General features: G+C 41.8%; 1 protein-coding gene and 1 non-coding gene across 2 annotated transcripts in view; both read right to left on the bottom strand.

Annotated features, from left to right (window-relative positions):
• The window catches only part of LOC124710605 (melanopsin-like), an 87,559-nt gene extending 65,703 nt beyond the window's left edge, over positions 1-21,856 (bottom strand). The window contains exons 1-2 of the mRNA XM_047240943.1: positions 21,782-21,856; positions 13,089-13,347 (exon numbers count right to left, since the gene is read on the bottom strand). Coding sequence (XP_047096899.1) covers positions 13,089-13,347; positions 21,782-21,856 — 334 coding nt within the window. The remainder of the gene's footprint in view (positions 1-13,088; positions 13,348-21,781) is intronic.
• Positions 14,233-14,306, bottom strand: Trnat-cgu. Its single transcript has one exon. It is a non-coding gene; the product is annotated as a tRNA-Thr (tRNA).
• Positions 21,857-26,521: the final 4,665 nt, after the last annotated feature.

Here is a 26,521-nt window from a genome sequence, read left to right as displayed (position 1 = left end):
GAGAGCGTAAATAGGCCTGAAGTTTTAAAAAGACTTGTGGTACAGTTCGGAGCAGTACCCTAACAGAGACACAGAGACTCGGATGTACGCATGGCACAAACTGTTCTTACGAGGACTACAAGCAAGAAAGAATCTCTTCGACGTCACGTTATAAGCCAGCTTATTTATACGATCCCAAAATAACAGTTACTGAAATCGCTACTGAGGTTGGCGTAAGCCATGGTAGTGCTCAGACGATCATTATTTACAGCTCTGGACAGCATGGTGGGAGCAGCGTCTCCTCATCGCACAACTCACATTTCACAAGCTTTCGCAACCCACGGTTACTTCATCAGGAAAGAGGGAAGGAGAGGGAAAGACGAAAGGGTGTGGGTTTTAAGGGAGAGGGTAAGGAGTCGTTCCAATCCCGGGAGCGGAAAGACTTACGTTAGTGGGAAAGAGGGACGGTATACACTCGCGCGCGCGCGCGCGCACACACACACACACACACACACACACACACACACACATCCATCCGCACATACACAGACACAAGCAGATATATATATATATATATATATATATATATATATATATATATATATATATATATAATGTGCGGTCAAGGTCGTAATATATTTCCTTAAAGTCAGTACCGACATTAGACTGTTGTTTATTTACAGTGTTACATTTACACTTACACAATCATGATTTAGGCTTCAAAGTGCCATTGTCAAGTCTTTTCTGAAAGCAGGTTAGACAATAACAGTGAAATACATAACAAGTGATATAACCGTATAACAATCCATATTTGTAATGCTTACTTACAAGTGTTATAAATTGCCTAAGATGGGATACTGTCGTATTTAACTACACTGTTAGACACACTGTCTAAGGATCGATATTTCTGGACTTTTATATTTCTGGATGCAACGAATATTATCGAGAGGTTTGTTACTGTTTATGTTTATGAGCAGGCAACTTCATTGTATACTAAGATAAACAGATACTGCAAAGATGTAACATCCACCTAAGAAAATAAATTCTTCCTAACCTTTCCTATCCTATCAGACACTGAGTAAAAAAAAAAGGAAGGTTACCTGCTTGTAACAGGAATGTCTTTGCTCAAGACAATTTGACACTTAGCCAACTGTCATTCAGTCAAAATGGTGTACTCAGTAATGAAACAAAGCGGTAGGCTCTGCCAGAAACATCAACTCTTAGACAACATGTCTAACAGTGTAGTTTAATACGAGACAGTATGTCATCTTAGGCAATTTATAATACTTGTAAGTAAGCATTACAAATACGGACTGTTATACGGTTATATCACTTACTATGTATTTCACTGTTTTTGTCAAACCTGCTTTCAGAAAACACTTCATAACGGCACTTTGAAGCCGAAATCATGAATGTGTAAATATAACACTGTAGATAATTAACAGTCTAATGGCGGTACTGACTTCAAAGAAATCACATTCCATCGTCTCGGGGTATGCAAAAGGCTACTTACGCATCACCAAGCTGAAAGGGAATATATTTTGAAACAGATAATGAACTGCAATGAACCGAGGGTGCACTATCACTTCCAGAATCGAAAAAAAGCTGCCGGGAATGGTGTATAAATGACGCATTAGTATCATCTAACTCCAAACACCGTCACCCCGTGTGGAAGCTTCTTGCAATAATTTTGATTTTAGTGGAGTGTTTTTCATAGAATTTCTCCACAAACGGCCTACTGTGAACTTTGAGTGCTACTACCAAATTTGGACGAAACGAGGGGTGCCTATCGTCGGAAAAGACGCGCATTTCCAGTCCGCGGTGTCATTGTACTTCACAATTCCTGACACCCGATTTCAACAAAAAATTCAGGAACTATTCTGGACCATATTACAATATTCTTCACGCCGTTCGGACCTACCACCATGTGATTTTCAATTGTTTGATCCACTAAAGGAAGCAGTTCGAGGATGACGCTGCATAAGCGTTAGTGCGCAACTGGTTGCTGTGACAGCCACGTTGATTTCACGAAAACTGGGTGTTTCCACTGAAAAATATGTGTTTTTCATTGAGGAGGCTAGTAGAAAAGTAATTTCGTGTGTGTGAATTTTCTGAAGCTCCAATAAACTTATAAAAATTCAATTGATATTTGATTCACACTGGTCTTCCCACCAGAATGATACTGATGCTCTACGGGGTGTTCTTCCTAAGAGATGTTACAAACAAAATTAGTTTTAAAGTGTAATCTTATGTGCCCATTTCCTAGAAGATCACAAAGTGCTCTACTGCGATATTCTTTTTATCTTTTGTATTAACAGGCACAGCAAAAACACGAAGAATAAACATTGCTCCAGCACTGACAGAACCGACATGGCCCACGCTGACTGCTACAGCCACGCAGCAGCAATTTTCAGTACTGGACTATTGGTTATCTCCGTGTTTTGCTCTCCCTGTAATACATTCCGATAAAACAAACATCACACTACACAAATTTGTGACCGCTCTATTGAATGGGCACGTAAATTCCTCTTTAAAAATAGCTTTTTTTTTTGTAACGGCAAACAAATCGACGCTTTCCGACGTCACTGTCCGTCGTATGCAAGACGTGATGAGCGGTATTTGTTCGGGCTGACTCCAGCTGCACACTGAAAACACGGAATCGCAGATATCTACCAAAACATAGGAGAAAATGCACCTGGAAACATCTACGAGGGACAGCCGGTATATGTACATCAATGATGCGACGACGATATTTTCTGCTCCAGTAGGACACAATAGGTTAGAAAACAGATTTTTTTCAGTCCTTCAATCATTTTTTATTATTTCAAAATTACGGGTTTCAGGGACTGCAAGCCACCTCCAAAACATATTTGTAGTCCACAGGATCCTCGTCTACAGATACACTACAGGTTCCAATGTCTATTACACTCCTACATGACACTAAAAGAGTGTCTCTGTAACACGGATTACTGTGTAACGTCGAATAAGCTCTGAAAGTGGATGAATGCTTGAAATAATGAACATTGACTGACAGAGTGTAAGAAAGTGTTTTTTTTTTTTTTATTTCTAGGAATAAGTATCGTTTATCACTCTTTACACAGAAACATATCCAATTTAAGAAGAAATAACAGTACATAACAGACGTAACAAAATGCTTTTTGGTGTAACTAAGCCTAAAACCACAGTCACTCTGGGTTACATAAGGGTGCTACATTCTGAGTGACTTGCTGATTACGTCGCCAAATATGGTAACAGAAATGCGGAATCGTGGGTTTGCAGATACCAGTCTGTTCTATGACTCACGACATTAAGTCGAAAGAGAGAATGTATTACCTGGAGGAGAGTAAGACGAGGCAACCAATCTTTCCATTCCGCAAGGTGAGGCTATACTGTACGATTGAAATTCCGTTTGTTATGAGATTTAGAGTGATCAGAATTTAGTATGACAATGCAGTAAAAAAATCGTCAAAATGAATAGTGAATCAGCGAATTAACATGTGGGTCAGATCATGTTGGGTTCTACAATTTTAATGATCTAAAAACGAGGTAGCAAAGAAGAGGAAGGATTAAGACATGGAAACTTGTACTTTTACTTTAATATCATAAACACAAATATGACTCTGGGGTCAATTTTACTAGACAGTAACACAGTTCAGTAAATGTTCAAGTAATGGTGTGGCCTGGGGTGGAAAGGGGGGGGGGGGCGGTGAACGGATTGTCTCCTCTCACGACTCATTGTTATGAAGGCTTGTCGTGACGATCGAGTGCCTTTCAACCTGCGTATTCTATGGATTTGCCTCAACCTGTTCGTTTTTTTGCAATCGATGTCTTAATCCCTTCAGGTACAGCGTATTCAAAGGTGGTATCTATGTTTGTATCACAGCGAATACTGTCGGTAATCATTGTTTCGCAAAAGCTATGTTAGCCTGTTATTTGAGGGCTGAAATGAGACAAAGATGTGCATTCAGACGCTTCAAGATCCAAGTACTGGACCGCAAGAAAGTCCGTTCGACAATGTATGAAAATGACTATTTCCCAAAGTTACAATGGACACAGGAATGAAAGGAGAGATCCGACTCAAAGCCGAAAAATGACCTGTAACTGGCTACCCGCGTTCACATTACTGCCTGCCCAGTGGCGGCTCACGTATAAGCACTGTGGAACTGCAGCACCTACTATTTCCACTTCACATTTTTGTTACATTCAGTACAATGCTATCTTATTTCTCTAGTTCGTTCTTTATCTCTGTATTACAAAAAATTCTTAACTGTGAACAGCCGAAATCCAGGTTATGAGAAATATACAACGTTCTCTGTGTGGAACAGTGCGCTTCACGATTCCAGAGGCGTGGCGTTTTGACTGCTGTGCGCCTGTGCACACAGCTGCTCGTGAGACCGCGGTGGACAGACAGAGCAACGTCGCACTTGCAGTGCCGACTACCGGCATTGTCGTTATGGTGATAGTCGTTCATTTTTACACAGCGTATGTTGTGCTTAAATGCCATGTACCATGTTTTTCAACGTGATAAACTTCAGAAGTACATTATTGTCCTCCCTTCCAGGTACTGAATTTTGTTTTTTCATCACTTTTATTTTACAGAAAATTTTTAATCATGACCTCTAGTCAGCAAGAAATAAGTTTTGTGGCTGTAAGAAAACTTCAGCAACTTAAGTTTTGGAACTTGTGCCAGCGTGAGAAAAAACTGGTTCAAATGGCTCTGAGCACTATGGGACTTAACAGCTGTGGTCATCAGTCCCCTAGAACTTGGAACTACTTAAACCTAACTAACCTAAGGACATCACACACATCCATGCCCGAGGCAGGATTCGAACCTGACAGCATGAGAAAATTAGATTCAAGAAAAAGACTCGTTCAGCACCTGTTAGCCTAATACCGCAGCCTTGAAGAAGCAACAACGAGGAATATATTCTAAGCTGTAATTCTGAATGGTACCAACAGAAAAAGTTGGCTTCGGGGCTGTGAAGTAAGATAGGTTTTCGTGTTTACTGTTTTGAGGTGATGTAAGGTCGAAAAAAGATCATTTTAGATATATATGCAAAGCGAAAGGAAAAACTGAAAAGAATGAGACATCAAGAAAGCGCTTTGATAATGTTGTTCCGCTGTATCTTTTAGGAACCTTAGTGACGCATACATACTTTCAAGATATGGGCGTAATACAAATGTTGAGAAGAACCTTAAAGTTTGTCGAAATTAATCGACTGTATTTTCTTTTGTGGGAACTTTGAAACTCCCTTACTTGCACACGGGGAAGAGAACGAATCAGTAAATCCAGGTATATTTACACGATTAGTAAATTTTGCATCTAAATTAGAATCTGATTAGAATAATCTCTTGGAAAACCGTGTAGTCTTCATAGGTGTTTCAGATATCAAGTACTTGACTGTGTTACAAATATACCAAGAGGAGACAGAGAAGGAAGTTACGAAAGTTCCGTTTGTAGCTGTCGTATTTCATGAGACAACAGATATTTCGGAACAATGTCAAATGGCCCGTGTCCTATGGCGCATATGGAGTGAAGAAACGTTGGAATAATTTGGGAATTCTGTACTGCAGAAAATCAAACTACAGAAAACATATCAAAATGTGTTTTAGAGCCATTGGACATAATTCTTCAACGAAATGGGAAAAACAGATACCCCATGCATTTGATGGTGGAAATGACGCGAAAGGCGACAACAAAAACGTTCAAGCAAAATAAAACTAGCGTTTCAGTAACGTACAGTGGGTTCCCTGCTATACACATAAACTGAATTTAATAATGAGAAATACAAGTATTACGCCTGTCACAGGAATATTTGTCTCTAACGTTTGGCTGTTTCAACATCCTTATCAAGATCACCATAACTTGTTTCCATTTTTCCATTCTCAAGAAGCACATGGAAGTCAGCATTCCACGATCGTCTTCTACAAGATTAAACTTCAGCATATGACCCATAAACATTGTTCACGGAAATTTGCAACCTTTAAAAAACTGTCTTACTGAAATTCAGTCAACATGCAATGAAGATAAAACCAATGCAGCAGGTACAGGAATCTTAAAATATGGTATTTGAATTTTTTAGAGTTTTTTCCACAGATTAAGCCTAATGTTTAAATAATGTACATCCATTCTGGAGAAATTAGTGTGTTTATAGCTAACGAAAACACTGAAATTTTCAAAATCGCTATTCTAGATTTAAGAAAAAAATCAGGTATTCTTATAAGACACTCATGGCAGAAGGTAAGTGAAGGTGCATTTTTATATTTGTTGATCTGATGGACATATATTACTCCTGTAAACGCTTAATAACTCCCAAAATGTTCAACAAGAAATGCTTCACTAGCTTTAGATAGTACTGAACAATCAAGAGTATCTTGTTTGACGAAGATAAGTTTGAAACTCATCTAAATTTTCTGTTGTATGTCTGGTCAACTTCATTGAACTGCTGAAATTTTCTTGGAAAACAGTTTACTAGGAAAACGGTCTATATCAGGGCTGGGCTCGTGACTGGAACGCGGGCGCTATGAGCATTTGAACCGCCGTGCGGGCATGATGCGCGCGCAGTTCGCATTCTCTTACTCGCGTACGGGACCGAAGGCTGCCGATAGTTCTCGACCGACAGCTGGCGCTCGAATTTGTAGTCTTGTTAGAAGTATTCTTTGCATTGTTGTAACAGCTACTGTGCTACAGCGCAATGAATACGTATGACGCAGTATACCGTGTGCATAGTATGGGAGGAAGTACAACACTGCAATCGAATGAAAAGTAGTAACAGCTTATAACAATTATGTCGTGAAGAAAAGCAAATGAATTGATGTTAGTGTGCATGGTTTTATGCGCCGTGTGTTCACAAAAGGTTTTGCCAGGCAATTATTAAGCTATAAAAGAGTCGTCTTTTTTTCTGTGCTTGTTAGTGTGCGAAATTTTATTTCTGATATTTTTCCTTGTGCGACCAGCTCGTACTTCATGTTCCACTTCCTTTGGAATGCGAATTTATCTAATCCCGCTTCGTTCAAAAAATCTGAAGACAGGTACACACGTTCAGACGACACCAGCAGATGGTAGGAAAGCTTTTGACAGCCTGCATTTCGGTAGAGGCGCATCACAGCAACGAACAAAGAAATAAAGAACAGTCTTTTCGCTGCGGAATGTAAAGAGTACTGAAGCACCGCAAACAGTACACTGCACAGCTCGACGGCAATCAAAAGCAGTGCAAAAGGTTTAACTTTCTGTCGCCCAGTTCAGTGGAGAAGTGGAGAGGAAGGGAGCGAACAGAGATTAAGGAAAAAAGTATCATTCTCGTCGACTTAATTTCCTGGTCACAATTACCAGGTATAGAGCAATGATCAAAGAACACTGGCTTTTCATTATTAATCATCTATTTACTCATGACCTTTAATCTAACACAGAAGCGTTAATCCCAGAACTGCCCTACTACTTATGAAAGAGAAGGAAACTTCTATTTTCATTTTAGGATCTCCATGACTGGAGTGAGAAAACTCGTCAACAAACGCATTGCTTAGGCCAGATCAACGTCGGTAAGATTACTACTAAGCTTCTATTTTTGTAATTTCATCGCTGAAAAAGCACTTTCACGCAAGTATATGGTCTAGAACATACTGCAGACTCGAGCAGCTGTTCGAGACAACTACGCGAACTGTTCTGGAGGGAAACATTTCAATACGTTTTTCAGTGCGACACCGCTCCCTCAGCTAAGGACTACGTTGAATTTCAGGAGGAGTGCTTCGAACGGCCACTGAAAATGGAGTTGCATATTGATTTAAGTCACTACATCTAATGTCAAAGTTTTCTAGCAACGCCGGTTGCAATTTAACAAATTCAAGAAACCGTTCAATGTATCGTTTTCAAGATATATTTATTTTACTTTGGAAAAGAGCACAGTCGACCTTTCTGAAGATTGATTTACCCACAACAGCAGTTTTCTTTTAAAACCAAAATCTGTCTCAAAAACATCAGTAATTAGTAGAAGATCATCTAGAAATGTAGTTCTCGTGACATTAAGGTGCTTTGAGGCTTAATTTAGAAATGCAAGATCTTATACCATTTGTGGGTCACCGTTTTCGTTCTGAAGATTTAAAGTCCGTCTCAGCCATTTTCTTCTTACTAATTTTGTTCCACCACGAACACCCATGAACCTTCGACACCGACAACACATGAAACGAAACAGAAGAGCCCATTTTGCTTCTCGAGCATAGTTAACAAGTGAGCGATGTTAACAGCGCTTGCCAGCGGGCGAGAGGTATGGGAGAACACGACCCCCCCCCCCCCCCCCCCCCCCCCAAGCGCTGGCGTATTTGTGTACTCCTGATCTAGACTAGATTATGGTCTTCGTGAAATTATGAAACGAAAAAATCCTCTTGACAGGTCCCATGACTATGTTAGGGGTTGAACGTTTGTTTCCGACATCGACAAGAATATTAATTTATTTAGCGTATGGTGCTACGCACATGGTTTACATTATGAAATTATATGATAAAATACACTATAGAATACATAAGTGAAGGATACATATTCAGATAAAATATAATAAATAAACACAATAAAGAGTAACATCACAGCAGATATTTTGCGCTACAAAAGCCTTCGAATTCTGACGTCCAAATTCGCAATCCATTCGAGGCAGGGCGGTGTGGCGTTGAAGATGTCAGCCCGACTACCCTGGTAGGCTCTTAATTCACAGTCCTGGGCGATGTGCTGTATTGCTTGATTAGGTGCCCCACAGTCACAGCTAGGGCTGCGAAGCTTCCCCCACTTGTGTAGATTGTGTGCACATAGTCCACGTCCTGTTCGGATTCTGTTTAGGCTTTTCCATAGCTGTCGTGGAAGTTCAAAGCCCTTAGGTTTCTCTGATGGACAGATAAGTTCACTGTTGTCAGGGGAGGCACTATCACTCCAGCTCTCGTGCCATTTAGTATCCATGCTGAAATTGGCAGCTGACAGTTGTTGGGCCAGTCTTAAAGGGGGATTTCTGGAGCGGAGTTGCGTTCTTTCCAAAGTTAGGACATCTTCATAGATAGGAAGTTGGGGGTTATTCATTACTTTTGTGTATTCCGTCATCAGAGCTTCCTTCAATAAAAATATTGTTCACCGACTGACCGATTACTATCCGACTCACTCTCGAGAACTCGATTTATACTTCAGCTGTTCCTTCTTATTACTCATCCCTCTCGACCTGTCCTCCGGGGCACTGAATTTTTCCACGTATCTTGTTTGTCACTGTTGGGAGCCCAACTTGCAACCCACCCTGATAGTCACTTACACTGATTACTAAGCTTTCCAGTTTTCGTGTACGGTCAAAATTCCTGATCCTGAGAGGTGGCTCCTGTCTTTATTGTGACAACTGAACCAGTGCCCAGTACTGGCTGAAATCTCCCCAAGTAACTGTAAAACGGCAGGCATTCCCTCAAGTGTTCGACTGCATTTCTGTTTCCTGAAAGCAGCCAACCAACAACAAAGCCATTCATTTGTAACGGAGATGCCGATACTTGGCTCAAGTATTCCCAGCTGACAGTAACTAAGCAGCTTCCTTCTTGCTGTCCGTCAGATTTTACATGATGCAACCCTTCCCGACTTGTGTGAATAAAGGTCACAGCAGTTAGAACAAAAAAAATCATGTCTTATTATATGTGATTTTTAGTAAATGCAGTAAAAGTAAAAAGTGAAACAGCGCGTTGTGGGAGTCGCAGGTCGAGTGAATTGAAGCGGCATTGGAATTCATAAGACATGGGGCCGCTCTACATGCAGCAAGAGTTGAAAATGCAGTGCTATATGATGTGCTACGGATTTTCTCTGGATAACACAGAATAATATAGGAAAACAAGCTATTTTTACCAACTACCAGGAAACTGCTCTAGCAGAGAGTTTTCAGTGGTTTTCCTCTCATCCCTTAGGACACTTGCGAGGCAGCCTTCCATTACGGAGAACATCTGAAATTTCAAAATTGTTTGAGCAAAAATTATCTGGGTACCACAGGCTCCAGAAATTTATGAGCGAACACTCTTGTGGACATTCAAGAGTACAGAGATTCAGAGTTGACAGGAAATCCATCACTGGATTCTATATCCTGTCAGAGTCAGTAGTGACAACCTTCAAATTTTTGGCCGAAAACGAAAGGGTATTCGGTACTGATGAGATTAAACTTACTCCCGATAATCATCTTTCTTCTCGAGTAATTGCTTCTAAAAGGCAAAAGGCCATTGGTAGTGCGACATGTAAGGAATAAGTAGCGGTTGGAGTGACCCGTTCATTTTTATGTTCATTGTCTACAAGCGAATTAGACCTCAAAATTACGTCGATAGTGGATTGCCGATAGGATCCATCGCCCATATGAGAGAGGCCCTATTAACGAAGAAGAATTTTGAGCAATCCAGCGAGTATTGGCCAGCTTTTCACCGGCAGTGACTCGACCCACACAAAGTTTTTGAATGTTACATGGAATACGACATTGTGGCATTATGCGTTCCCAGACATACAGCATCTTTACTACGTTCCTAGGGCAAGCCACTTTTCAAGCCACTGAACTCTTTCAATAAGAAATAGTTCCATCAATGGGTATTCAGCCACCTACGGCAGGACATAACGAGGGCACAATTTAGTTCTCTCTTGAGAGAAGCCTCCAGATAATCGGTTACAATCCCAAATGCTGTACGAGGTTTGAGGAAGATGGTAAATGTCCCTGTAAATCGGCTGGCAATTCATGAAAAAATGTAGTTTTCTGAAAATACTTAGTTATCATTCAGTGACTATCCTCCACAGTGTGAATTTGCCAAAAAATTCTGCAGATGGCTGAAGGTGGCTGTTATCAGCAGCTTCTAGCGAACACAACTCTCTCGGTTCGGAAAGACAGCAGCTTGGTTCACGTACCATGACCGATGTTAATCTGCTATAAACTTTTTAAGGATATTACTGGGGCTTTTGAAATACAAAATTTTTAAAATCAGTTCCACAAAATATTCCTTGACTGGTTGCCACCTTGTACAATATAGTGTCGACATGTAGGAAAAATGATGGATGAAGGATGTCTCCCGCAGTCGTTCCTGCTTAGTGAAAAGTTAAACAGACGCAATGTTCAGATACGGAATCTGCAATTTTCCTGTGAAACATTACAACTTGGAGAGACGTAGTGAAGCTAAGGGAGTTTTGTGCGTTAACTCAAAACGAATATTTTGTCTATTCTCTTACGCAAAGTATTTGTGGGATCTGAATATGATGGAACAATGATTCTTTCCCCAACTTACCGAAGACTCACTGGACTATATGTTTCAACAGAATGGAGCTTCGTCCCATTGGCACCTTTATGTCGGACGACATTTGAATCACTCCTTTCTTCAACGATGGATAGGTAACACGGAAGGAGAAGACTTGCCTCTTTATGTTCTCGTTCCTGAGATCACACCACACGACTTTTCTTGTGGGGCTGTGTAAAACGAGGCAGTTTACGTACCACCTTTACCACAACTCTCACTAGCCTGCGGAACCATATCACAGGTGCGGTGCACACAGTAACAAATGAGCTAACAGTTCGCGTTTGGCTACCATTAAGCTGTCTGCTACAGAGCACGAGGCGGACACATTGCCCATGCTTAACTTGTGCTTATAAACAATAAAACTTCTTGTTTTCATCTTCATATAGAAATTTTGTTTGTAACTTGTATTTCATGAAGCAAAGTTAAATAAATAGAGTTTACCTTTCCAAGTGGGTGTATATACACTGACGGAAAAATATCATAAAGGGAAGTTGGTAGGCGTGTTTCTACAACTGAAAGATGATTTCTATTCAAATTTTGCGCCAGACGCATAACAGTGGCGCTAGTAGTAGTTGAAAGAGGTCGTGTAATAATGCTACGAGAAGCTGAATGTTGCTTGTACGATACCGCAGAAAGACATCGCAGGAACATAGCAACTGTACATAAATGCTGGAAGCGATGGTCAAGCGAATCTACTGTCAGAAGAAGAACGGGCTGCGGAATGCCACATGGTACTACCGACAGCGAAGACCATCGTGTACGGCGTACGGCTCTGGAGCATCTACTGCGTCTGTAGCAGCAATGTGATTACTTCAAGGACAGCTCTGAGCCAGACCCCGTGTAGCGTGCATTTTATTAGTCCCAAACCACCGCCATATGCAACTTCCGTGGTGTCAAGGGAGATGTCATTGGAGAGCAGAGTGGATGTCTGTTGTGTTTCTGATTAAATCTGGATCTGCTTCGGTGCCAGTTGCAGCCGTGTCTTGGTTAGAAGGGTCAACCTGGGGCCTGCAACGAACCTGCCAGCGTGCTAGACCCTCTGGAAGTACAGTTGGAGTTATGGTCTGGAGTGCGATTTCGTATGGCAGACGGAGCACTTCCATGGTTGTCATACGCACTCTGACTGCTAATTTGTAAATCAATCTACTGTTTCGACCATTTATGATATCCAATGAATGTAACGCCATGTTCTGGTGAAGTATGGGACTACGGCTGTTCAATGTTCAATAAACACAATACCAGTCGCCATTCTATAGGTTTATTCCTCGGCAACCAGTTTAGTCCTGAAGATTACGTAGTGTAACGTCGAAACTGCTTGCATTGAAATAAATCTATACAACGGCGATTGCTACTGTTTTTATTGAACATTTATGATATCATACATGAAGAGGATAAAGCTCGCCCATGTATTGCTGTTGTAAGCTAACGTTCTCTGCAGATTATCGACATGCTAACTTGGCCTGCTCGATCACCCGATCTGTGTGCTATTGTGTACATATCGGACATCATCGGATGACAACTCCAACGTCACACAGAAACTGCATTAACCTCCCCTATATTGACCGACCAAGTGCAACAGGCATGGAACTACATCCCACGAATTGACATTCGGCACCTGTACAACGCGATGAACCCACGCTTGCATGCTTGGATTCATCATTTTGTCGCTTACACCTGTTACTTATGTGCCAGCATTTCACATTTGCAATGGCCAATCTCGCGTTTACGTTAACCTGTGATCTTGCAATGTTAATCACTTAAATATGCTACCTATACAGATCTATTCTCGAAATTTCACTACTCTACATCAATTAGTTTTTGATGGTGCGAAGAAGACATACCTGTGGATTCAACTCCCTGCATCTCGCGGCCGTGCTCATGAATAGCAGCCAGGATGAAGGCATAGCAGTAGGCTATAACGCCGACTGGCAGGACGAAGCCGAAGGCGAGCAGGTAGATGTAGTAGGCGCGGTTGGCGGGCGTGCGCGTCAGGTAGTCCCAGGAGCAGGAGGTGAGGAAGCCCTCCGGGATGTAGCGGCTCCAGCCCAGCAGCGGCGGCACAGACAGGAACAGGCAGTACACCCACGCCGCGGCACACACCTTGTAAACAAGACCAGAACTTACATTGCAAGATATGGAAAGGGGCCTGCTAGAGTTAAGGAAAGTTTCAATACAAGAGGTGAGACGGTTCCGTCGTATCCATCTAATTTATTTTGATGCTATTTTACATCATTCTTGTGTACTTTCGAATGTAATAAACTTTTGACAGTGAGGTGAATCGTTTTCTTCTTAGATTCTACTGTGATATTTGTGTACCTACATCCTTTCACTTTCAGTTAATCCGCCCTCACTCACTATTTCTGTATGATCTATACTTATACATAGTGGGCCCTGTAAGAAATTATATCACGTTGTTAACCTACATGTGTTTTAACGTGGATGGGGCAAGTGTACGTCTGCAGCAGAGGATTATGGGGAAGTAAGACATGTATAATTAGAAATACGGACCTATTGCAGAATGTCATGAATGAATTGGACATATACGAGGAGTAATCATACAGCTGTACTTAACCTGGAAAATATTAAGTTGCAAAATGTATTTTCTGACTTCCGGAAGCTCAATGTGTTGGTACACATAGGTGCCCTCATGCCATAGTGTGGTAGCCCACACTACAGGGGCTAAATCAAACTGGCGCAGTCCATCCCCACTTTATCAATAGGCTGAGCTTTATGTACATAGAATTTTACTCTCTCCATATTGCAGTGTTGGTGCAGTACATAGTTTTCACACCCGCTGAGTGATTGGCTTCTTATAGGTTTCGAAACTATTTAGACTGCATGTACGAAGACAGTAGCTTGTTCTCGAAAGAACAGTTACTGTTGATGACCATGCAGCTTTTCCCTGGAATAAATGATGACTAACTGACAATCTCAGCTGCCGACAGGTGTTGTTGATATACCCCGATGTGGACAGCTGAAAATGTGTGCCCCGACCGGGACTCGAACCCGGGATCTCCTGCTTACGTGGCAGACGCTCTATCCATCTGAGCCACCGAGGACACATATGAATAGCACGACTGCAGGGACTTATCCCTTGCACGCTTCCCGTGAGAGTCACATTCCCAACTGTCCACAATTCTACATATGTATTGTACCTTATAGACATTTGCCCACCCACTCATTACTCAGATGGATAGAGCGTCTGCCATGTAAGCAGGAGATCCCGGGTTCGAGTCCCGGTCGGGGCATACGTTTTCAGCTGTCCACATCGAGGTATATCAACAACACCTGTCGGCAGCTGAGGTTGTCAGTTAGTCATCATTTATTTAGACTGCTTTGCTTTCCCCAGTAGAGGAGTATACAGAAGTGTGGTTTAAACTGCCAAACAACTGATTAATTTCTTGTTTTAAAAAAGATGTATTGTTGTAAATAAAATATTCCACTACAATTTGAAAATTCGAAAACAACTAAACACTGCAAATGTTGGAGAAACAATGACGTAGATGTATGTCGGCTTAAAAAACTTTGAGCAGTTAATGTGAACAAATACTACACCCACACGACAAGAACTACTGTAGGAGCGGTAACAACAGCTGCGTGCACGCAGAGATCGACACCATTGCCAACGTATCACAAGAGCCTGTGTGCTAGTGTGTGTGTGTGTGTGTGTGTGTGTGTGTCGCACATCATCACATATAGTTAAGGAGGCAGACTCTGGACAAATAAGATTATATTTTTGCTGCTTCTTTTCAGGACCAACATTAAATCTCATTTGCATGCAGTGTATGTTTCCCGAAATCGCAACCTTTGCCTGATTTGTGTTCTTAATAATTCCCTATAGCTAAATATTACATCCGAATCCGACAATTTGTGTGATTTGCCTGCTAAATGAAGAAAGCTATTGGTCCTGGTAATAATTCAAGGAAGAAGCAAACAATTTGCTCTGAGGAGGCTGTTTGGTGACATAACCACGTAAACACAAGTGACTGTAGCACACTATTGCGATTTCCCTCGAAAAGTACGTATCGACAAAACCTTGCGGTTAGAAAGGTTATTTGTGTGTGTCTAGTAACTCTTGTCCAACAGTTCAGTTAACAAGTCATCGTAAGTTATTTATTTTTTATTTGTGGTAAGGACTATGGGACCATACGCTGAGGTCATCGGCCCTAGACTTACGCACTACTTAAACTATCTTAAACTGACTTAACGCTAAGAACAACACACACGCCGATGCCAGAGGGAGAACTCGCAGCTCCTACTGGGGGAGCCGCGCGAACGGTGACAAGACGACTGAGACCGCACGTCTACCCGGCGCGACTCATTGTAAGTGATGAATTAAAGAACACTGAGTGTAATACAAGAAAATTCATAAATGGTAGCTAGCCAAATAATATTTCTGGTTTAAATTTGATAATAAACTAATTAATGTCACTACCCTTTGACTACAAACAGTGTAAAATATTCATATACTCGAGAGCTCATCCTCAGATGAGAATTTATCAGTGAATGATTGAGTGTCCTCTGTGTTCTGTTAACTACAACTGATTTTCGGCTTGGTTGTTTAGTAAAGGTGAAAGCTGTGTTTCACATTAACAACTTTCAATATCGCATTTCTTTCGTATGTTCTTAAATCGCCGACATTGTGCAAAAATACATTCTGTACCGAGTTCTCTGTCTATGGTATTGTAACTGTCTTTGACAACTTCAGTAGAATAGCAGGAAGAAACGCTGTGAGGTTTCGGTACCCGCAAGCCAATGAGATAAGAGTGAAGCACGTAGCCGGCTGGAAAATGGTGTTCTTGAATGAACAAAGGGAGAATCCTGTCTACAAAACTCTAGTTTGGCGCTGCGGCTTGAGCTCTACTGGTGCTGTAAGACAATTTATAGGTATTTAAGCTCTGAGTATTAGTCTGCTGTTCACTCGCTGGTATCATGTTGTTAATGTGTGCCTATTTTGTGCTTCATATTGCAGGCTAGGAGCGTTGATATTCCCAGTATTTTCAGAACTATAGTGACTGCTTTCTATGTTGAGACGTTACGTTCGTCTGTGGGGAGTGTGAGTTTCGATGCGCGATGCAGAACGGTAATTTCATATGATACATCATAAAGTACGATCCATTCTAATATTAGGGCACTTAAACTTGTCAAATTTCTCGAATATCCTTCGTAGTGGATAGTTGGAAACGCAGCCGTTTATTATAACAGCAATATTTCAAGTAGTCTCAGACATCAAAGACTGTTTTATAACTTTTATATTCCATTAAGGATTTCGAGGCTTCATGTGCCATATTCAGACGCACATTTGCACACATGTAATCAACGTTGATTATTAATTTCTCATGTGCAGCAGGCTGTGAACCAAATTCGCATACCGGTGTCCACATCAACAACACGCAAACCGACACCTCTCTGGTGGGACGTTGCACGTGCAATTTGACTGACGCCCTGCTGCGACCGTGGAAATTATTAATTAACTTCGACTAGATGTGTACAAAGTTACATCTGAAGATGGAACATGAGATCTCGAAATACAAAATCACCTACTACGCCTTCTGAACGTATGCCAGAGAGTCACCTTCGTCAATACCCGTCTGGCAGCCCGGATACCCCACATCGCGCAGATTCTGCCCATTACTGCGACAATGGCAGCCAGACTACAGGCGACTTCTGGACACATCTTCAAAGTCCAGTATGATGCTCTCACCTTCCCAAAGAGGGATGGTGGCCTCGAACTGGTTAACGTGAGAGCCAGGACTGTGACACTTTACACTAATACTATGCTCCGGTTATTGGAAAAGCCAGTTTTACTGGAATGATGACCACCGAGCTCGCACCTGTTTCAAGACGTCCGCCGACGTCTTTGGCACACTTCCCACCTCCGATGTCGCAAATCGACCGTTTCTTTTTGGACTACAGCAACGTATGCATCGAGCTCCCCAGCACCAGTAAGACGATCACCCGCGACATCTGCCGCCTTCTCCGAAAGTACTCACCCCGAAACCCCGTCGAAGCACGTCACCCCACGTTTCATGGCATACAGTTTGGAAAACAATAAGCAACGATACCACACCACCGACACCACCGCGACGTGGTGCCTTCTCGTCAACGGCTAATATACTACAAGATCGAAATTTCATCGCATCGCGCTGGTGGACTAATCCCTGTGTCTCAAGTTCAATGTCGAAGATACAGATTTACATCGTTTTAAGTGTGGGCCAGCAGCAGCTGACTGGACTCTCGTACAGAAGATTGTGGCGTTCTACCTCCGAGTACCCCCACATCAAGTTTCTCCAAACCTGCTTTCCATGGTCTAAGTGGCACGCCATCACATGGATCAGTGGCTTGGCTATCAACCACCTTTTCCGGGACGACATCGTCGATCCGGCGGACTTTTGAACACGCCTCCACCTACACCACCACACCCTTCGCCGACATCGACACTAGCGGGCCACTTCCGCGAACTATTTACAAGTTATTTTCGGCAACCGCCTCGGAGCTGGAATCTGAACGAAACGTGCCAGCCAAGACTTGACGATCCCACGTTCCCCTTCTAATGATCAGTGATAGAATGGCCATTGTTGTAATGGCCCGCCGAAGTGGAGCATGGCGCAGCATGTATTCCTAATCTCTTCCACTTTTTTTTCTTCTCATCCTCTAAGATTTTTTCACTCCATATATTTATCCTGTTCACGCATAGCTCAGCATCTGCAGCTTATTTGTTTTCTTTCTCATGTGCTCCCCTAACAATAACAAAAAGTTGGGTTGCTGCTGATGTTGAGACTGTATACTTATCTAAGGATACAAGAAAAGGTTGATGAGAAAATATACTTATTTATGTCTTACGTTTTCAAAAAAAGTTGGTAGAGCACTAAAACAACTAAAAAAAGGTGTGGCACCGACTGACATAAGACTTGCACTTGGCGGCCGAACCCGAATGGGCCTCCCGGCCAACAATGACATACGATCATTTCATTTTTCATAGCAGTATCTCACAGCAGTTACACTACATTAGAAGCTTTACTGTATCACAGCAACAGAATAATGTTTTCTCATTTATCTACTCTTTTGTTACTGCATTCTGTAGCAAAGACCTTGTAGTAGCAGAGGTGTGTTTCACAGTAGCGGAGATGAACAAGCGCTCGTTTCTCTCAAGAAACGCTTTTTAGAGCCCATGTTTTCTGGAATTTTTTTTCTTGTTTAGGTCTATACTACCACCTTTCAAAACATGCAATACTCATTTCTAACACCGTGTACACTGTATATACGGAAATGGTTACTGAATACCACTTCTACTCCATGGTTGACTAAAGCTTTAATGGCCTATTTCAGTGTGCTTTTGATATCTTCCTTACTTCTGTTGCCGTATGTATTCTTGCTTCCTAGACCGAATCGCTTAACACCATCTAGGCCATTACTTTTTCTTCAATCAAAATTTCGTTGCAGTTTCTTCATTAGTTCTTCGATATACAGGTCAAACATCAATTTCAAGAAGTTTCATCCCTGTCTTGCACCATTTACAGAAGACGTAGTGCCCATTGCTGTATTACTTCTAGTTATCTTGTTAGTTAGTATATATGTTACACAAGCTGGTTCAGCTTCACTTGCTGATATCATTTTATGCAGCCAGCAATGTTATATCTAGCTTTCACAAACCACGTACGAAATTTTCGTACTCTCTCCCTCGCTAAGCGCCAACTATTAGTCCTACAGAAAAACGAACGGGACTATTATGTAGAAAATTTACTGTAGTTAAAGTTTGTACTGCAATTCATTTCGCTAGAGGCCACATTTGTCTAGTTATTAAAAAAAACGTAGAAAATTGATTTTAAAACTCATCTCCACACCTACACAGACCCCTCGCCAGTCACGATTTCTTGTATATTGTTCATGGAACTCCCTCGTAACACTGAACAAAAGTTTCCGACTACACGAACTATTCCTGATACTCGAAATTTTTGTTGTCTGTAGATTGAGATTTACCCCTAGCATAGTTGGAAATTTCGCTAGCATAAATAATTTAAACGTGGCTGCGATGATAATGGAAAAAAATGAATTTTGTAAACGTCACGCTAAATTTAATTACGTTGATGTTTCGATCCAAACTGAACCCTTACAATCAGACGCCTATTACATAAAACGTTGTAATTTTTTATTTTATGCCGTTAAAATTCACAAAATTGTAAGGTAAAATATACACAAATGTCGATTTTACAGTGCATAAGTGCTCGACTAGGCCGGTGGCGTAATAGAGCTAGTCAATGAAGACCAATAAAGATCGAATGTGGGAAATGAATCGTGCAGTCCAAAATTTTTGTACTGTGGTGGGAGAGAGTGCGACGAGTAACGTATTAGAAATCCCTACCAGTGGGAACTACGTCTGGGAGTTGGGGTGCGTTTGAAGGTCACTTCTTATTTGTTTGTCCCGAATAACTCGAAAACTACAGCCTCTAGTGGCAACGTATCCCAATCCAAAATTAAATTATATTAAGTTTCCTACAAAAAGGTGCATCTATTTTTTTCTGTAGGAGTTACAGTTTTTGCGTAGCGAGGAAAAGAGTATGTTATTGCTGCGCATGGGTTTTGGAGGCCAAAGTAACATTGCGGGTTGCATAAAACGGCATCAGTAGGGGCAGCTGAATTATCCTATGTATTAGCCGTTTGCCTTCATACACTAACTTAGGCAAATAATAAAACGATATAGAATAACAGGTGAGTGCTAATATACGGCGACCTACGCGGTACCGCTTTGGAAGTGTGGATGCAGTCGCCACACACAGTAAGTTGCGGCGGCAGCCGTGTTCCGTGTCGTTAGCGCTGTTGCAGCGTTGACACAGCCAGGGGTCACGATCCGCTGATCTCAGCAACGCCACACTTTGGCACGTCACCTCACGTGTCTTCCCACTAAGCCGTCTGCTGAACTTCGAGGTGAAGGTCACATTTCGCTTTCGAGGCAAGGGCACGCAATCTCACGGCAGTCCCCTTTTCCCTTTACAAAACCTCTTTCACAGCTCAGCGGGAGAACAGTACGCAATTTATTTCTTTGCAGACGGCGACCGGCGACATGAGTAGTCTCAGAAGCCCTTTATTGTATCAAAAATCATATTTTTGCACGGAACAAAAGAAACAAATCGTAACGCAAAGACTCACATACACCGTGTGTTGAGTGATGCAGTAACGTTTTTCGTAAGTACATGTTGGGACTGAACAGAACGCATGTACCTCTAAGATTAAGTATATGAATTAACATCTGAGTTAAAGATCATGATGCACTCCTTTGCTGCAATTATGAGTGATCAATCAAATAATGTCTATTCCAAAACTCTCAGTCTTTATGAAACATAGAGCCTGATTACTCGTCCTTAAATCTGTGCTTTATAATAGTGATGGTAAATATAACTCTCTGTCTTATTTGGTTCTACGGACGAATCTGTCATCCCAACTCGTTTAATATTAGTTATCATCTTTAAAATAATCCATAAGCAAAAATCCCACAGAATTGCGGGTGGGAGAAAGATTAACAGTTGCAACCGCCGTATCGTATTTTTGAAAATGAAATAAAATTTTACCCAGGCACAGTTCGATCGGAAGCTGCAGGGTATGGCCGCTACACCACTTTCCAATAATTTCTCCGAATTACAAGCTACGTTTACTCAGTAACATGGGCAAGGAAGTAGTAAGAAGAAACTCGACGAAGTAGTATGCTCATCCAACGTTTATTCCTGACAAATTAAACTTCTATTTTCTTGCCTTAAATCTACTGCGGATGAAATTAATCTGTTCCACAATTCGGACATCATTGAAATATAAGAATGTAGACTTTCGCGGCCGGTGTCATAGTGATTAAAATTCTTCTAATATTATGCCACGTCATTGCTAAAAACTGACAACAATAATAATCTAAAACCGGCCAAATTGCAACGGCCTTGCTCAGGGCATGACTGGTTTTGCATGGGGATAGGTGTTTCCATTTGTTACAGACTATCGATATCTGACGTCACTATTGTAAAACTATTAATTGGCCCTCTAATATGATTGACTAGTCATGACGTAAGGGAAGATGGAAGGAAAGAGGCTATTCGTGGATATCCATGTCGTCAACGATTGGTAGCTGTCCACCAATCAGCGTTCAGCTACTGGTCGGCTCCTGGTGTGCGCGGAAGTGAACTGACAGTTGCTCTACAGCTGTTTGTGCAGATACGTCCGTGTTATTATTGTTGTCAGATTTTTGCTATGACGCAGCATAATTCTCAGAAGAATTTTAATCACCTTTAAAATAATTACAACTCCTTTCTTCGCATTAATAGATGAGCAGTTCTAGAACATTTCTTACATTCCAGATCGCTAAGCATAGAGATCCTCATTCCTCTTGTTCTATCCTAAAAGTCACAGCGTAAAGTAACAGGCGCGGACCACACAACTTCTAGAAAAAATGCGCGTCCGGAGAAAGCAGACGATAACTGTTATCTCTGGCGCACTGAATGCATGGTAAGTATTTAAAGATATACTACAGCCACGTCACGTCAACATTACGCACACTCAGGTCACTTGACCACAATGTAAAGCAGGTGCTGTCAAGAATTCGTCTCATGGGCCCTGCTACAAGTGTCATAGCTCCTCAAGAAAATAGATCGCAGACAAAACAAATTTTCAGTATTATGTCATTATTTTTGACGCGCTGAAGACATAATACTTTTTTTGTTCATCAGCCTTCCGGCGGGACTGATGCAGCCCGCGACGAATTCCTCTCCTGTGCTAACCTCTTGATCTCAGAATAGCACTTGCAACCTATGTCCTCAACTATTTGTTGGATGTATTCCAATCTCTGTCTTCCTCTGCAGTTTTTGCTCTCTACAGCTCAGTCTAGTACCACGGAACTCATTCCCTCATGTCTTAACAGAGGTCCTATCATCCTGTCCCTCCTCCTTATCAGTATTTTCCACATCTTCCTTTCCTTTTCGATTCTGCGCAGAACCTCCTAATTCCTACCTTATCAGTCCACCTAATTTTCAACATTCTTCTGTAGCACCACATCTCTAATGCTTCAATTCTCTTCTGTTCCGGTTTTCAAATTGTCAATGTTTCATTGCAATACAATGCTGAACTCTAGATGTACATTATCAGGAATTTCTTCCCCAAATTAATGCCGGTATTTGATATTAGTAGATTTCTTTTGGTCAGAAATGCGCTTTCTGCCATTGCAAGTCTGCTTTCGATATCCTCCCTGCTCCGTCCGTCGTTCGTTATCTTACTGCCTAGGTAGCAGAATTCCTTAACTTCATGTACTTCGAGACCATCACTCCTGATGTTAAGTTCCTCGATGTCCTCATTTCTATTACTTCTCATTACCTTCCTCTTACTTCGATCTACTCTCAGTCCATACTCTGTACTCATCAGACTGTTCATTCCGTTCAGAAGATCATGTAATTCTTCTTCACTTTCACTCAGGATAGCAATGTCATCAGCGAATCGTATCATTGATATCCTTCCACTTCGAATTTTAGTTCCACTCCTGAACCTTTATTTTATTTCCATCATTGCTTCCTCGATGTACAGATTGAATCGTTCTCGGTCGTCCACTCTTATTATTCCCTCTTGGTTCTTGTATCTGTTGTATATCTATCCCCATTAGCTTACCCCTTCTTTTCTCAGAAATTCGAGCATCTTGCACAATTTTACAGTGTCGAACGCTTTTTCCAGGTCGACAGGTCCTATAACGTGACTTGATTTTTCTTTAGTCTTGCTTCCATTACTAAGCGCAACGTCAGAATTGCTTCTCTCGCGCCTTTAGCTTTCCTAAAGCCAAACTGATCATCTTCATCTAGCGCATCCTCAATTTTCTTCTCCATTCCTCTTTGTATTACTCTTGTAAGCAACTTGGATGCATGAGCTGTTCAGCTGATTGTGAAGTAATTCTCGCACTTGTCAGCTCTTGCCGTCTTCGGAATTGTGTGGATGATGCTGTTCCGAAAGTCAGATGGTATGTCGTCAGCGTCATACATTCTACACACAAACGTGAATAGTCATTTTGTTGCCACTTCTCTCAACGATTTTAGAAATCCTAATGGAATGTTATCTATCCCTTCTACCTTATTTCATCTTAAGTGCTTCATAGCTCTCCTATATACTGATTCTAATACTGGATCCTCTATCTCTTCTAAATCGAATCCTGTTTCTTCTTCTGTCACAGACAAATCTTTCCCCTCAGAGGCTTTCAGTGTATTCTTTCCAGGTATCACCTCTCTGCTCTGCATTTAACAGTGGAATTCCCGTGGCACTCTTAGTGTTATAAGCCTTGCGTTTAATGTCAACCCAGTTGCTTTGACTTTCCTGTATGCTGAGTCTGTCCTTCTGAAAACGATTGCTTCTTCGATGTCTTCACATTTTTGCTGCAGCCATTTCGTCTCAGTTTCCCTGCACTTCCTATTTATTTCATTCCTCAGCGACTTGTATTTCTGTATTCCTGAGTTTCCCGGAACATTTTTGTACTTCTTCCTTTCGTCGATCAGTTGAAGTATTTCTTCTGTTACCCATGGTTTCTTCGCAGTTACCTTCTTCCTATGTGTGTTTTCCTTCCCGATTTTTGTGATGGCCCTTTTTAGAGAGTCTATTCCTCTTGAACTTTATTGCCTACTGAGCTATTACTTATTGCTGTATCTACAGCCTTAGAGAAGTTCAACCGTATCTCATCGTTCCTTAGTATTTCCGTATCCTACTTCTTTTCGTGTTGATTCTTCCCGACTATTGTCTTAATCTTCAGCCTACTCTTCATCGCTACTATACTGTGATCTGAGTCTATGTCTGCTCCTGGGTACGTCTTACACTCCAGTATCTGATTTCGGAACCTCTGTCTGACCATGATGCAATCTAACTGAAATCTTCCCATATCACCCGGTCTTTTTCAAGTAAACCTCCTTCTCGGGTGGTTCTTGAACAGAGTATTCGCTATTAATAGCTGAAACCTATTACCGAAATCAATTAGTCTTTCTTCTCTCACATTTCTTGTCCCAAACCCATATTCTCCTGTAACCTTTCCTTCTACTCCTTCCCCTACAACTGCATTCCAGTCTCCCATGACTATTAGATTTTCATATCGCTTTACATACTGTATCACCCTTTCAATGCCCTCATACACTTTCTCTCTCTCTTCATCTTCAACTTGGGACGTCGATATGTCTACCTCAACTAGCGTTTTCAGGGTTTGTTCTGCTGTCGATTCTGATAAGAACAACTCTGACGCTGAACAGTTCACAATAACTCACTCTCTGCCCTACCTTCCTGTCCATAATGAATCCTACTCTCTTATTATCACTCTCCGCTGCTGTTGATATTATCCTATGAGCATCTGACCAAAAATCCTTGTCTTCTTTCCACTTCACTTCACTGACCCCTACTGTATCTAGATTGAGCTTTTGCATTTCCCATATTTTCTATTTTCTCTACCAAGTACAAGCTTCTGACATTCCATACCCCGACTCGTGAACATTATCCTTCCGTTGATTATTCAATCACATGGTCACCTCCCTCTTGGCAGTCCCCTCCCGGAAATCCGATTGGGGGACTATTCCGGAATCTTTTCCAATGGAGAGATCATCATGACACTTCTTGAATGACAGGTCACATGTCCTGTGGATACACGTTACGCATCTTTAATGCAGTGGTTTCCATTGCCTTCTGCATCCTCATGCCGTGGTCATTGCTGATTCTTCTGCCGTTAGGGGCAGTTTTCCACCCCTAATACAAAAGGGCGCAACATAATCGTGACTTAGTTTCATAATGAAAAAAATGTGTTTCAGACTCATGTGGATCGAAATATTGTAGCACTTTTGTAACCTTATTATGGAGAGGCGGGATTTTTGTAAGGTGCTGAGGTGGAGAAGAGTTTGTGCCTCTTTAATTCAGACGAAATTGCATGAGAACTGGACATGCATTCGACCCCCTCATTACATACCAACTAATTGATTATGTGCGCAACGGTAACGGAAGAAAATGACGGTGGACCCTGCTAGTTGGTAAAATAAGGAATGCACACTCACAATAATTTAATAAAAATCGTAATCTACTCAGAAAAGAAATAGAACTTTATCATAAAAACAATATTAAATGGGATTCTGCATATATCTACGAAATGATATACTGATTAAATATTACAATGACACTTATTATACATCACAACATAAATGTACATGATTATCGACACAAACAGTGGGTTAAAGGATAGGGTATACTGAAATATTATGAGAATAAGAGTTGGCTCGAGAACAAGGGGCTCCTACTCTCTGTGAGGCAATAGATTGACGATAATGACTGGAGGGCCTAATGAATCAAATATTAATCTTCCGACTATATAGCAGTATCGCGATTAGTAGAGAGAGATCAAAAGGGATCACACGGAGAAACATGCAAGGTGGACTTGTAGCAAAGCGAGCGCGCATGCTGTGAGGGATTCAGAATAAAATTGATAAGGTCATACAATACCAGAGCCACAAAATGCTGTACCAATACTGAAATCTGCAGCACATCGTCGGTAGGCAGCGTTCTGATGATGTAGGCGCCGACTTCAGCCGCGCAGCAACTCTGTGTCAACCCCTGGCCTCGAAGGCTGTCCGAGAATTCGAAGTTTTTCCGAAAAAAAGCGACCAAGTCGCAAGACCGTCCGACTCCGACGAAGATCAGATGCCGAATTCCGCTCTGTGATGCGATGCAAGAACGAAGCCAGCATTGCTCAACTTCCTACTCTCCTCGAAAACCGCGAATCAGCATTCAGTTCTGATTCCAAAACTCCACCACACTGTCTCAGATCATCATTTTTTCGAGCAGGGCTTTATGACGTCAACTAGCCTCAGTTTAAGTTGACCAATCATGCCTCTGCTATTCAACTGAGGGCATTGAACTTGCCGTTTGACCGGCTACGAAAACAACCTGCCTGGACCACCGGCCATCCGGTGCCAGACAGTCGCACTCAGCACGGCACAGTCCACAAGTTTTCTCCGAATCAAGAGGACAATGCAACGAGCCGGTGCCAGCCAGCCTTGTTCCGGACGCGCCGGAACGGTAAGCACACAAACTGCGGTGACAGACGTCTCGCAGGTCGTTTCGCCCTGCATACAATAGGCAAAACTCGACCAGCGTCAGTCGTTCCGCCAGACGCTTAAGCCTATTGTACGAACCCCTTAGAATTCAGGGAAGTGCAGCTGCCAACCAGAAACGCAGTGTGCCGCGTCCTACGATGCTCGCCTCGCCCAGGCCACCCATGGAAGTAAAACCACACGTTTAG

This window comes from Schistocerca piceifrons, chromosome 1, assembly GCF_021461385.2.
Source record: "Schistocerca piceifrons isolate TAMUIC-IGC-003096 chromosome 1, iqSchPice1.1, whole genome shotgun sequence".
In the NCBI taxonomy this organism is placed as follows: domain Eukaryota; kingdom Metazoa; phylum Arthropoda; class Insecta; order Orthoptera; family Acrididae; genus Schistocerca; species Schistocerca piceifrons.
This window is presented reverse-complemented; position numbering and strand designations above follow the sequence as displayed.